The sequence below is a fragment of the Papaver somniferum genome, unplaced genomic scaffold (assembly GCF_003573695.1).
Source record: "Papaver somniferum cultivar HN1 unplaced genomic scaffold, ASM357369v1 unplaced-scaffold_51, whole genome shotgun sequence".
Lineage (NCBI taxonomy): Eukaryota > Viridiplantae > Streptophyta > Magnoliopsida > Ranunculales > Papaveraceae > Papaver > Papaver somniferum.
Window position 1 is genome coordinate 76,142 of NW_020647749.1, and position 13,513 is coordinate 89,654.

Sequence of the window (13,513 nt, forward strand, 5' to 3'; positions counted from 1 at the left end):
ATGTGGAACAACCCTTTTAGGCAATGACATCTTGATGCACCCAGTGAACTTTGGTCCATCCCATCACAAAGAGATTGGCTTGTGGAGATTACGGATATAGTGCACTGGCAGAACCTTCCGTCATCTACTCTGCGGTGATGCCATTTGTTGATTCCCGACCACAAACAAATATGGTAACATTATTTCACAATAGAATCTGGTGTCTTTTTCGAGTAAATACCAGTTTGTACAGGTGTAAATTCTAACTAGGTTTATTCATGTGGCTTCTCCAATGATCCAATCTAGTCAAGTAGGGATACTGTAATGTGATCAAACATGTTGGTTACTGCTGGTTTCAGTAACTTCTTGTTATTCTTACTCCGAGGTTTCAATTTTCATATTTTCGTTCCAGTTTGTTTCTGGTTTTGAAAATTACTAAAAATTTGATACAAAAATATGTATATAGGATTGAATCTTTAGATAAAAGAAACGACATCAAATATCGATTTACATAATTGTAGAAAAGTATCATGGAACGAAAGCAGAAAAATTTGAAAAACAAAAAAATATACACTGTTTCAGTAGAATTATAGGAAAAAAGAAAGAGACATAGACATAAGAGAGATTTCTATTGATAATGGATCAACCTTATTACATAGCTATAGTATCCTTTATATACATGGAAGGTGAACCCTAACTATATAGATGGGCCGTAGGCCGTACAACACTCCCCCTTGTGCGGTCCAATAGAACTTCATATGTAGTGCTTCCACATAATGCTTCGAATGTAGTTTTTCAAATGCCGTCCTCTCCTTGATGACTTGCGCCAAAATCAATTGCCTCATTAAAACTTAGACAAGGAAAAACCCGGTGGGACAAAACCTTGGTACAAATCTTCACATGTAGTACTTCACATGTAGTTCATCACATGCAATACGATCTTCAAAGATCGACGAGTCTAAGTTAATTTCCTCGTTAAAAATTCGTCAGGGAAACCCAGAGGGACAAAACCTGAACTAAAGAAAAAGAGTACAATATTAAGCAAACCTAGAACATAGTCGGACTCGAAATATGTTGCCTCATTAAAAACCTTGCCGAGTAACAAAACCCTGTGGGAAAAAGTAACCTCGGTGAAGGAAAAGAGTTCAATACACCATTACATGCTCCCAATGATATCAGACAATTTTCATTAGTCTAATGCAGTCAAAAGGAGTTTATCACACATTACTTTGGTGACTTGAATGTTTATAAGACCTTTTTATTGATTCTGGAAGTTGCGTTGCTTAAACGACTATCGCGTTTCATTTCATTGATTCAGATATTTTCAGTAATATCAACATGATCTTTATGTCTTCAACTTTCAACATACTTGATGTTTTTAGTGTTGTCTCGCTAAAAACCTTGTCGAGTAACAAAACCCTTTGGGAAAAACTATTCTCGATCGAAGGGAAAAAGAGTACAACACAGCTTCAATTTCGAAGTAAAATATGTCGACATCATATCCTTGGCTCCTCCCCCTGATGTCGGCATCTCCCCCTGATTACTTTCAAAGTTGTTCCAGACAATTACTTTAGTCATATATTTTTCGAAACTGATTATTGATAATGACTTTGAAAATAATCTACCATATCTCCCCCTGATTACTTTCATTGGAGAAGAGATTATTGTTCCTTCATGATCAACAACTTTTGGATTGCACTTTCATTAGCATTCCTTTTTATGTCTTTGTAGGGATAAAACAAATTTATGTCAATGGTTACTTTTAAGTACATGATTACATTCACTATACCATTTAAATGACGTTGCGTTGGCGCTGAGCTATATCTAGCTAACAAGTTCACTGAAGATGTAACATTTGGCCGAGTACATTACGCTAAGTACAATAATGCGTCTATTATACTTTTATAAGGAAAGTTCATCTCCCAACACAACTTCGACATCTTCCTGTAACGAATTGGTCATTTATGTACATTTAAAACTCGACTAATCATGGGAGTGCTAGCAGGATGCGTGTCCTTTTTAAATTGCCTGACAATGGACATATACAAACTGGTGGAATAATATACCACAAGCTCGGTCTTCGATCGAGCTTTCCCTACATTTTCATCTCAAATTCGGATTTTAAATAGCTCTTAAGGTCTCTTATTCTATTAAGAGTACCTATCATGTCCATACCGTTGACATAGATAGTTATAATTCTGAATCAGGAACTTATTTAATATGCATGGCACAAAACCGTACTTGTTTATCCCTTCCCAATCAAATAGTCACTTAGACAGGTATACCACATACGCCTGATTGTTTAAATCAATAAGTGAGTGTTCAAGTGTAAATGCAAACACACTCCGTGGTTTAGAGTCATTCGACTTGGGAAGCAAAAGGCCACCATGCACTTTTGAAAATATCTTTTATCTCTTGATTCTTTCAGAGATACGTAATAACCACATACATATGATGCATTTCAAGTCCTTTTGAAATTACCAACCTAACTAAGTAGCGGAACGCTATAACGTTCATTACAAGAGGACAATTCCAGGGCTTTGTGAGAAACCTTGCGCCACAAGGTGAGTGTTGATACTTTCAGACTTCATTCTTCCCACTGTGCTCTATGACAAATAATCATGTATGTCCCATAGGATTTACACTTGGTTGGTTAGCACTACCACACCAAATACCCATATATTTTCCAAAGAACTAAGTTCTACCTGGATTACGTAGGAAAAATATGCTATTTATTTGAAATTAATCAAAATAAAGCATGGTTCGATCTCATTGTGCTCTACTTTTGGAGCAACTATTTATGGATTATATCATTACTGTGCACGCATGATCCTTCCATTGACTCATGTGCATTCTCATAATCCATCAGGATTTCATTGTTCTCTAGAATCATTTAAAACTTCGGAGCTTCCTCCAATTTGATTCATGGACATATTTAGAGACAATCTTATGAGATGATTTCTGATGATGTAAATAAGTTGTGCCTTATCACCTACTTCCTTTCTAGGTGAGGACTGATCGAACCAAGTGGTCTCTACAACTTCCCTTATGGAACCACGGCCTCAATCACACTTCCACTGAGTGTAGTTGCAACAATAGTGTATATCCCGTATTGAGAATTTATAAATTTGCAGGTAGGTTTGCAGCTGGTATGTGTGATCTCATCACTTTAGCAACATCATTGTACATTCTAAAAATCGAATATTCTTTATCACTTCACATTTACATTTATGGAGTACAAGAATTAATATGAGACGCATTGGGAACACACCACGACGATTCATGTCGTTCCCTTAGAAAATAATTTTTTTTTCCCCTAACGACGGGAAGACTGTCTCATTAAAGTGATGGCCCGCAAATCTAGCGGTAAGACATCTCCTTCCAAAAGTTTTAAAATGCGGATAATTGTTGGGAACTCATTTCCAACATAACTACCTAACAGTTTTGAAGACCCATCATAGTACGATGTGGAGTCGTAATGGCACATATATAGTGCAACCGAAAATGCGTAATAACACGAATGTCAGGCTTAAATCCAGTTACCAACTGGTATGCAGAAAAGGTTGACTAATATTGGGCTCCAACATAGAATTAAGTAAGATACGTGTAATATTGCATATCCCCAAAGAAATAAAAGATAGGTTGGTACGCATAACCTATTCCTTAGGCACCATATGTAACCTTTGATGGTAGCCTCTGCGAGACCATTGGGTATAAGATGCTCTATATTGATCCTATTAAACATGCAATATTCATCAAGTCCTTTTTTTGTAAATTCTCTAGCATTAACAAGGGTGGTTAGCCTTTGCACTTTGCATTGTGTACGTAATATGTGCTAGGAGTTTTCGAAACACAAATTTCTTGGGAACTATAACTAGCCCAAAATGTCAAAACATTCACCAGATCTATCAGTCACTTTAATAGTCCGCATTCTGCATGAATATTTTTCTAAATTTCACCTTGTTTTCTTTGTAATATGGAATTTTTACCATTTGCAACTTAGGATGGTCTCGATCCTGTTTTACTGAAGACTTTGTAAAAACGAGTGATATGCTTTCTTACCTAAAAGCATAATGGGAAGGGGGTTGGGCATCTAGTAATTTAGAAAACACTTATTGAGAGATATGCCGTCACTTTGCATTCTGTCAATCTTTTTCCCATTTTCGTTCACTCAAATAAAGTGATATTTGTATGAGTTCTTTCAAAACAATCATCACGTCACAACCAAAGTCTCTTTATGGTTATACCCATAGCCTGTATGAGTCAGTTTCCAACATTTCATCATCGGGGTCAATATGGATTCAATAATCCAAATATTATAGTGAATTACATTGCACTAGATTGACTCATTTGTTTCTCTAGAATATATTTCCTTCCAAGTATATTAGAGACAATAAAAGATGCAATCGATTACATTCTCATCATTTTGATGTTCCACATGATATCTATTTGCACGGATTACTTGGGAATTTAAAAAGATGTGATTATCTCTTGGTACATATAGAGGTTTTGCGACGTCTTTGTTCTATCTTGAAAAAAATGAGCAGTGCTACGCTCGATAAGATAGTCAATTGGCCAGGCAAAATTCTTGTTGCCACTAAAGTTGATGTGAAAATTGGTTGCTATTATGATACATACAGTACATTGTATTTACCAACATTTGTGACCAGGTGCATTTCCAACTCTTTCATTTATGATGGGAGCGAGAGTTACATTTTAGCTTTGTCCCGTATTCAGTTGATACCTGTATTTTGGTGTCATCAATACCGAGGAAATAAATGCATCTTTGTCTCATGATATATATGTCCCTTTTCACATGCTTTATATGAGTCAGTACGTCTAACCCTTATTACTTCGGGGTTCTTTCCATTTTCAATTTTGCTACATTTAGCTTAATTTGAGAAATTTCTTTATCTCAATAGGCCAAGAGAATCTCACTACACATGTCAACCAATTACTTTAGGTTGAGTAGGTTACTAAATATAATTCTCTTGTTTTCATATTTCAACATATACTGGTTCGTTAGTATCATGGATGAAGTAGAGAAATATGGAAATTTTCTGACTCATATCATCTTTTGTGAGTTCTTCCACAAAATTTGGAATACATGTGATTTTATTTGCAACGTATCTTTTGAAAATAACTGAGATCGATATTAATAGTCGAGCAAGTGGATACATTTCAGGGAACATTCAAATTTTGGGAGAAAAATATCAAGTACACAATAATGGTGCTTAAGTCCTTTTAAACCCCAAATGAATACATTGAAATAGAGTTGGTACAACCAATTGAAAAAAAGACACCATTCAACTATATCCAATATCATTAAGAGAACAAAATAGCATTAAGACCAAAATTCCTAATGATCGAGATCAACAATTATAATTTAAATTGACCATTTCTATGATGTAGACTTATTTTAAGACAAAAATAAATAATACTAAGCATGTCTTAAAAACAAATAAATAAGCCTAGTAAATAGTCAATGTAACCACCCACATTTTAGTTACATACCTCGAAATTTTGGTTCCCAAAATGCATAGTCAAAAACCAGAACGTCCTGGATCGCACACAGTCCAAAGTCAGAACAAAATGGGACGCATCTGATCTGGAATGAGTCGGAACACGACTGGACGGACCTGGTTGGAACGAGTCGGAACATGACTGGAAGGGACCTGGTTTGAACGAGTCGGAACAGGACAGGATAGGACGGGATCGGTTCGAATTCCCCTTCATGACCTAATGTCTTCTTCCTCAATCACACAGTGGACGGAAATATCAATCGTCGCACCAAAAAAAAGGAAACAAAAAATAAAAAGTACAACACGGATTAGACTCAGAATCATCAAACTATATATATATTGCTTCAAATGAAAATCAAAATATATGAAATCATTACATGGATAGTCTATATACTGTCAAAACATATGCAGCTGTTAACTACCAAAAAAGGCTTGTACAAAGTTTAAATCACTAACAACAACATAATGTGCAAGCAATTAATCAAATCAATCATCGACGAATACAGTCATGATTCACATGACATGTGCAATTCTTAACGGATGAAACAACATTTACACATTTGAAGATATGGATATATTGGAAAACATTTGATAACAAGAAGTATATTTAAAGAAAATGAGATTTGTTTAGGTATTACCTGGCTGCAAGATCCCGTTAACAAAAAAAATATTGAATTACAGACCTAAATCCCCGTATCGTACTTGAACCATGATAACCCAGAAAAAAAAAATAGTCACCAAAGAGCTGGTGCATCCTAAGAGCGCAGTCGATCAAGAAGAGAGAGAGAAAATTGGCTGCACGGTTAGAGGATCGTGACAGATAACGTGTTTCAGTAGAATTATAGGAAAAAAGAAAGAGACAGAGATATAAGAGAAATTTCTATTGATAATGGATCAACCTTATTACATAGCTATAGTATTCTTTATATACATGGAAGGTGAATCCCAATTATATAGATGGGCTGTAGGCCCTACAACATACACTCGTTTCTGGAAAAAATCTGCAGCCTTCCACAAATGTACACAACATTATGTGATAAGGCAACATCGGAGTAGTGATATATACTACTAGAATTGTCAAAGTGGGTGAGATAAAAGCAATAGCAAATTACTCTCGCCAGTGGATTATGTCATGAAATCGTCAGATACGAAGCATCTCCAAGTGAATTTGTCTCCAACCACCAGCCACCAGTAGTGATATATATAGACCTAAACAGCCACCAGTATTTGATTTGATGACAGAGAAGTATAAAAGTAGAGAACACAGAATAAATGCTTACCCATCAAGATTTGTTAACAGAGTATGCTGCATATGTAAAGACTGAAACCCATAGCCCATCAAGAACAAATGCCTCACTACCACTAATATTATGTCTATAATGTCCTACGAAAAATAACAGAAACTTCTAAAAGGTGAGATAAGAGAATCATTTTACTCAGTCATTTGAAGGGGGGACGATAACGGCAGTGCGGCACCATAACCAGAGCCACTAACAACAGCATCAGCACCACTATCATCACCAGAACTGGAAGCAAATTCAGGTTTCATTTCTTCCAATCGTTGGACTTCTGGTCGTGCGGCTGGTAACGGATCACCATGATGTAGAGCTAATTTCAATGTATTAGCAACTCATCTCCTGTTGTAGATGTATTTCGACATCAGAAACTTCAATTGTCCATTCTTCCTTCACAATTGAAGTTCACCATTGTGGTAAATCAACACCATGCATTGCCTCTCCAGGAGATTTCCCAGTCAGAGATTCTAATGCGATTACTGCTAAATTGTAGTCTGTATACATCGGTTTTTGTGTTTGCCTTACAGTCCTGGAGCACGGTATCATAGAGCTGCTGTTGTTGCAGCTATATCTGAACCGACAGCAGTGGTCATGAGTTGTCACAGGCAATACTCAGTGATTTTTGGCATAAACCACAAGCTGGGCATATCAGGACCTCAAGCTGCATATATGAAGATAACAACAGTTAAGAGGAGTTCAAACCCAGCAATCAACTTTTTGCAAAAACAAATTGAAGTTGTACAACAGTTAGAGGAGTTCAAACTCCAACTGTCAAATTCCTTCAAATAGGATGTCTTCAGTGATGCCTCTGTGTTGCCAAGAGACTCCATTTTCATTTCATTAATTGCTTTAACTACTAGCTGAGAATCAGCTTCAAAAATAACTTTCTTGTTTCATCTGGAGAATGCCCATGCTACTGCCTTTTCTACTGCCAAGCACTCCAACTCTTCCGCTTCTACTGCTCTGCCAATGCTGGTGCATTCTGAGCCAATGTGCATACCTGCAATATCACGAGCTATTATTCCCAGTCCACCAGTTTTAGTACGATTACAGAAAAAAACATCACAGTTAACTTTAACGTGATTATTTTCTGGAGGAAGCCAGACTTCAGAAATGTTTTTAGGTGCTTTAAACCTATTCTTGTTTCTCCCTGCACTCAAAGAGCCTGCTAAGAAATTTGTAATTTTCTTCACTAAAGTGTCAGGATCAACTTTTCTGTGTCCAGAAAGGATGCAACTCAGGCCAGGCTTTTTATGATTCCAATTTTATAAATGAGTTTCAAAAGATAAAGATATATGTATATCTGAAATTTGAATTTTGCAGAACTATTGCAGATATTTCCTTCCCATCTTTTAACAATAGGAAGATGGGATGAACAAAAATTTCATACCTGATAATAGGTTCTAATCCTAAAACAAAATACCTGAAATATTTTAAATTGCAAACAGAATACCACATAATTATCTTTTCATTAAGCACATGGTTCTCTAAACCAGAGTCTTTGTCTGTAACTTACTGCTATTGTCTCGTTGGTGATAACACAACCTTAAGTCCAACATTCATCAACTCCATAAACTTGCATTTAAACACGACCAACACTAGCCGGATCACCATTATCAGCAACTACACTAACACACCTATCTCATTGTGGTGAAAATAGCTTAAACCACGAGCTGCACCGATGGCTATGTTCATCCTTGTTGGCCAATCAATGGGCATATCAGGACCTCGAGCTGCATATATCAACATAAGCAATTAACTTTTTGCAAAAACAATTTGAAGCTGTACAACCAAAGCAGCAATCGAACCAATTAATTCAAGTTTTAACTATAATTTAGACAGAAAAGAACTAAATAGAGTTGGTTGAAGTTCCTTACCATGGAGGAAATTTGCAAGACTGCCTTTTTAGGCATGTAATTGTAATGAAACACAGGGAGTTTTTCTCCTTTGGGGCCTAAATAATAAGCTCTAAGAGCCCATATATTCAGATACGAACCTTCGCAAGAAAATTAACCTCTATTTCAAACTCCCTGCGACTTCTAGCAATCTTTTCCGTCAATCATAAACTATCGCATAAGTATTTCCCTCATTTTTTCTGCAGTTTCGGATAAAAATCATCTGCAGTAAATGGCAATGGCCCGTCAAAATAACTAATTCCCCACCAACTTCACCCCCAGTTTCCACTTCAGGCCCCATTGCAGCTGCACCCCCCACTGCCAACCATCCACTTCATTCCACCCTATTTCAATTCTACCATGTGATAAGGTTAATCACCCACTCTCAATTTCCCTTCTAAACTCCCCAACTCTAAGGACCTGAAATGAGTGTACCTGTGTGTGTCCTCTCTAGTAGTCTATGTAAATGATCCTTCTGTTTTGTTTGTTTCTTTGGATACATAATCCATCACACCACTTTTTCATTACTATAATCATTGACCCACGTACGGCATAGCAAAATCATGATTGTGCCTACTAGAATTCTCTCTGTGACTGCCAAAACAAACACAAGTTGTACTGCTAATCGTGCCGCTTGAGGATGACCTGCTCCTAGCTCATTCAAAATTCTTGTGCTGTAGATTTTTAGAAAAACTTTTACTGTAAGAGCTTTTTACAATGACAATAGAGGATCCCTATATAGGGTACCTGACAAAACTACGTAGCAAAGACATGCAATTCAGCATAATCATAAATATTGTAGAAAAACTAGTTCATTTAACACAACTGGCCTCAAAGACCCACCAAGTCCAGTTGGGATCATCCAGAGTAATGCACATGTGCTAAGGCTGAATACCAAGGATCTATAGCAAACAGGAAAAAAATGATTCAATAATCTTTTTCTCCCTTTAGTTTTCCATAATACATACCATACAGAATTTCAGAGTTGTTGTTTGCATTTCGAAAACATTTATCAGAACAGTTATGAAACTCAAAAGAAAAATAGAACATGCATTTCTAAAATACATACCAGATTGATTACACCGAAGATTCTAGCTTTGGGTTGGGGAGCACATCCGATAGCAGAACCATCAGCTCGAAAGACCTAAGCTGTTCCAGTTGATGAACTTCCATCTCAAAACAACCATCCGTATATAAACAACCATTTTTGTACACCATCTAGTGTAACCACAAAAGCCTCATAATGTTATGGAATATTTTAAAAGTCAGAACTGAACTTCCATCTCAAATATCCTTAAGTTCTCGGGTATTGCTCAACTCTAATGTCTGGCATGCTCTATTTTTGCGTTGTATGCAGTGAGACCTCATCACCAAGATAAACAGTTCTTTAAAAATGTTCAATTGCAACAAAGAAATGATCAATAATACGTTTAAGAAAACATGCAGAAGGGAATAAATTTTTACTAACTAAAGAATAAATGAATCACCAAATTGCTCATGGTAATTCAGGTTAGCTCACCATTTACCTTTACATATACAGTTGCAGAAATCGAAGGCTTCTAATTACAAGTTTCTTTTAACACAGTTACAATGATCACAAATGGCAATTGTCTTGTGAAACTCCACTTTCCAGATCTGAAGATAGTGCACATACCATAATAACAACATGTGCTGCCTGATCATCACTACAAATACACTCCACTTGCGGTTTTGGCACCTCTGAACCTTTGAACTTTGCTAGGCTAGAAAGTTCATGAACTGAATCAATAATACTTCCTATGCTCTCAATGACTTCCATCAGTAGAGTAGTTGTTTGAATTTCCGGCATCAGCTCAAAGATGTTTGTATCCTCCAATTTACATGACTGTAGGGAAACTTTGATATTATCTGCGGCATCCGTTGAGTTGCTAAGATGTTTTAAAATAGATTCAGAATATGCCATCATCTTAATTGAATTTGATAATTCTTTTAATGCTTTCCCTAACTCTGTACTCACTGTCATATTTTCCTTTTGAATCATCTTACTTAATTCCACTGATTGGGTTTGAGAAGTTTTGATGGAGTTGCAAAGAGATTGAATCTTGTATGCACATTGACGAGTTACCATGTTGATCTTCAAATAGTGCTTCCATGGATGACCATATCTAAACTTTCCGTGTGGTGGCTCCCATCTTGCAAAATTAACAAGAGATTCTACAGCTGCCTTTGAGTTTATAACACTTTCACATCCAGGAAGGTGAAGTAAGTATTTGCTAGTGTTGTCATGAACTAGACCATCTCTTCCAATTGCTTCTAATAAATCCCCAAGTTTTTCCATGTTGAGACAAGTTTGATTATGCAAATCTTCTCCAGCCCATACAGGATAAACAAAGACTGAGATCATCACACATATAAGACAACCGATCAAAACAGTGGAGAATCTGTGAAGAACCAATTCAAAGATTTCATCAATCCTGTAACCCGATACAGAAACTAAACTGAATGTTAATATGAAAGTTAAAACTCCGTAATCATATCTTGCTTTGATACCGGGAAAAAACCTAGAAAAGGACCCGACAGCGGCCAATAAGAATACAAAAGAACCGAGAAGAATGGGTTCTCCTCCCTTTCCGGCTAGGTCTGCTAGGTGATGAATAGCAACCCCTAAACCAGCACCTGCAAATGTTGCGATTGCCCTGTTCATTCCTTTACCCAAAGTGGCACCAACACTAAACTCAAAAACGACAACCACTGTTAAGATTGCACACATTGTTGCAGACTTGAATCCACCATAAATGGGACTAAAATAGAAGAGAATAGCGACCAATGCTAGGGTTATTCCAACTTTCAAGGAGTGAATTAGTCTTCTTGGATCGTCTCTCCCCAATTTTTCTACTTTACCCTCAAATTTGGTTCCACTTTGTATGAGCTTCCCAATGAAACCCTTAAACCATTCAAACCCACTTTCTAAATATCTGCCATTGTTGCTCTGTGAATCAAATTTCCCTGATTCAATATCCATTTTTGATGAATGAAGTATAGAAGATTGAACAGGGATTTTAAGAGAAATTGGTGAGGGAGTTGCAGAAGATTGATGAGTGATTTAGAGAAGAAGATTGAAGAAAGAAAGGTGAGGGATAATGTAGGATTATGATGAACTGTGGATCTATAGGGAGATCAGACGATAATATATAAGAAATATGAAAGCGTGTTCTGTTTAGAAATTTGAAATAGGGCAGCGTGAAAAAGGAAACTTGGCAAGAATTAGAAGTCGGAAGGTAGATGTCCGTTGCAGAACTTGGAAGTTCAAGAAATAGAAACCTTCTCTTAGCAAATTCAAAAGTGCCAGCCATAATCTTGCTGTGTGCCCCCTAAGAAAATAAACCAATGCTTTCTGCTGGGTTTTAATTTTAACTTCTAAAATCCCTGCCGCCTTATTATGTAAGACTCTTAAAGAGGTGGGTGATAATAATACTAATGCGGGCATGTAAAGAACATATTTTACGGTGAAATGGACTAAATTAGTAGTAGTAAACTTATATTTACATACTGAGAGATTAAGAACAAGTTCCCATTCTCAAACATTAGACAAAACTTTAAGAATAAAAGAATTTAATCTCAAACATAACTTTACTACAACTGCTAATACAATATCTATACTATTTTCAACCAAAAGCAACATCAACTTCTAAGAGGTGCCCATCAATTTGTAGGGGCGGCGACGGTGGCACCATCACCAGAGCCACTAACACCAGCACCACTATCATCACCTGAACTGGAAGCAAACTCAAGCTTAATTTCTTCGAATTTCCTAGGACTTCTAGCAATTTTTTCCCTCAATCTCTTCCCTGCAACTTCACTACCATCTTCCAATGTGGCCTTATAAACTGTCCCATAAGTACTCTTCCCCATTATTTCTGCAGTTGCACATAAAAGGTCATCGGCCGTAAATGTCAATGACCCATCAACAATTAGGGGTATGAAGAAATCCACTCTCTCTCTCTCTGACTCTTTCTTTTTCATTTTCTTTCTGCTTTACTCTTTTGCACATCCCTAAAACCACATTTTCCATTCTTAAATTTTTTCAGAAAGCTTTTTAATCTGTTCTCATTCTCCCGATAGTTTTTTTTACAGAGTTAGGGTTTGTTATTTTTGATATGATGGTTTATTATTTTTGATATTTTATCACATATATTTTTGATATTAGGGTTCACTTATAAAAGTCGTATAAATTTGAAAATATCAATTAATATTATTTATGCATTCGAGCAAAGGAAAAAGCTCAGGTGTCACCTTTCCCCCCTTGTTTGAGGATTTCATTGGCCTTTTTTCCTTCTTATAGGGTTTATCGTTGTTTTCTTTCGGTCTCGGTTGTTTTCTTCCGGTTTCGGTTGATTTCTGTCATTGCGGAGCTTCATAGCCATAATAATTAACTCATGTAAGCTATAAAATGGTGAAATCATGACATTTTTTTTTTATTTTGTTTTGCAGTTGTTGGTCATATATCCTCTCGGGCGGTGAAGAATGAAACGATGAAATATAATCTCTTGGTTCACTTTTTCTGTTGTACATGGATTAGGTAATGAACTTACTTTTCTTTTTATTTGTTTTCTATGCTTTTAAGTTTTTAACCTTCCCATTTTACTTTTAGTTGTTGTGTGATCTATAAGATTGGAAAATAGAAAGCTCAATACATGGATCTGGTGATGAATATCATTTTCTCTTTTTCTGTTGTTTTCTTTGTTTTTATCTTTTTTCTATGGTTTTGTTGCAAGTTATAAAATATAAAAAGGTTTTTGAGCTTACTTTTCACTTCTAGGGTTTTGTTCGTTAAGACTAATTT

General features: G+C 36.3%; 1 protein-coding gene across 1 annotated transcript; it reads right to left on the minus strand.

Annotated features, from left to right (window-relative positions):
- Positions 1 to 9,801: 9,801 nt before the first annotated feature.
- On the minus strand, positions 9,802 to 11,836 carry LOC113342977 (aluminum-activated malate transporter 2-like). Its single transcript, XM_026587331.1, has 2 exons — positions 10,218 to 11,836; positions 9,802 to 10,076 (listed from the first exon to the last, which is right to left on the minus strand). Exon 1 carries the CDS (start codon positions 11,690 to 11,692, stop codon positions 10,286 to 10,288), a length of 1,407 nt encoding a protein of 468 aa, XP_026443116.1. The 5' UTR covers positions 11,693 to 11,836; the 3' UTR covers positions 9,802 to 10,076; positions 10,218 to 10,285.
- Positions 11,837 to 13,513: the final 1,677 nt, after the last annotated feature.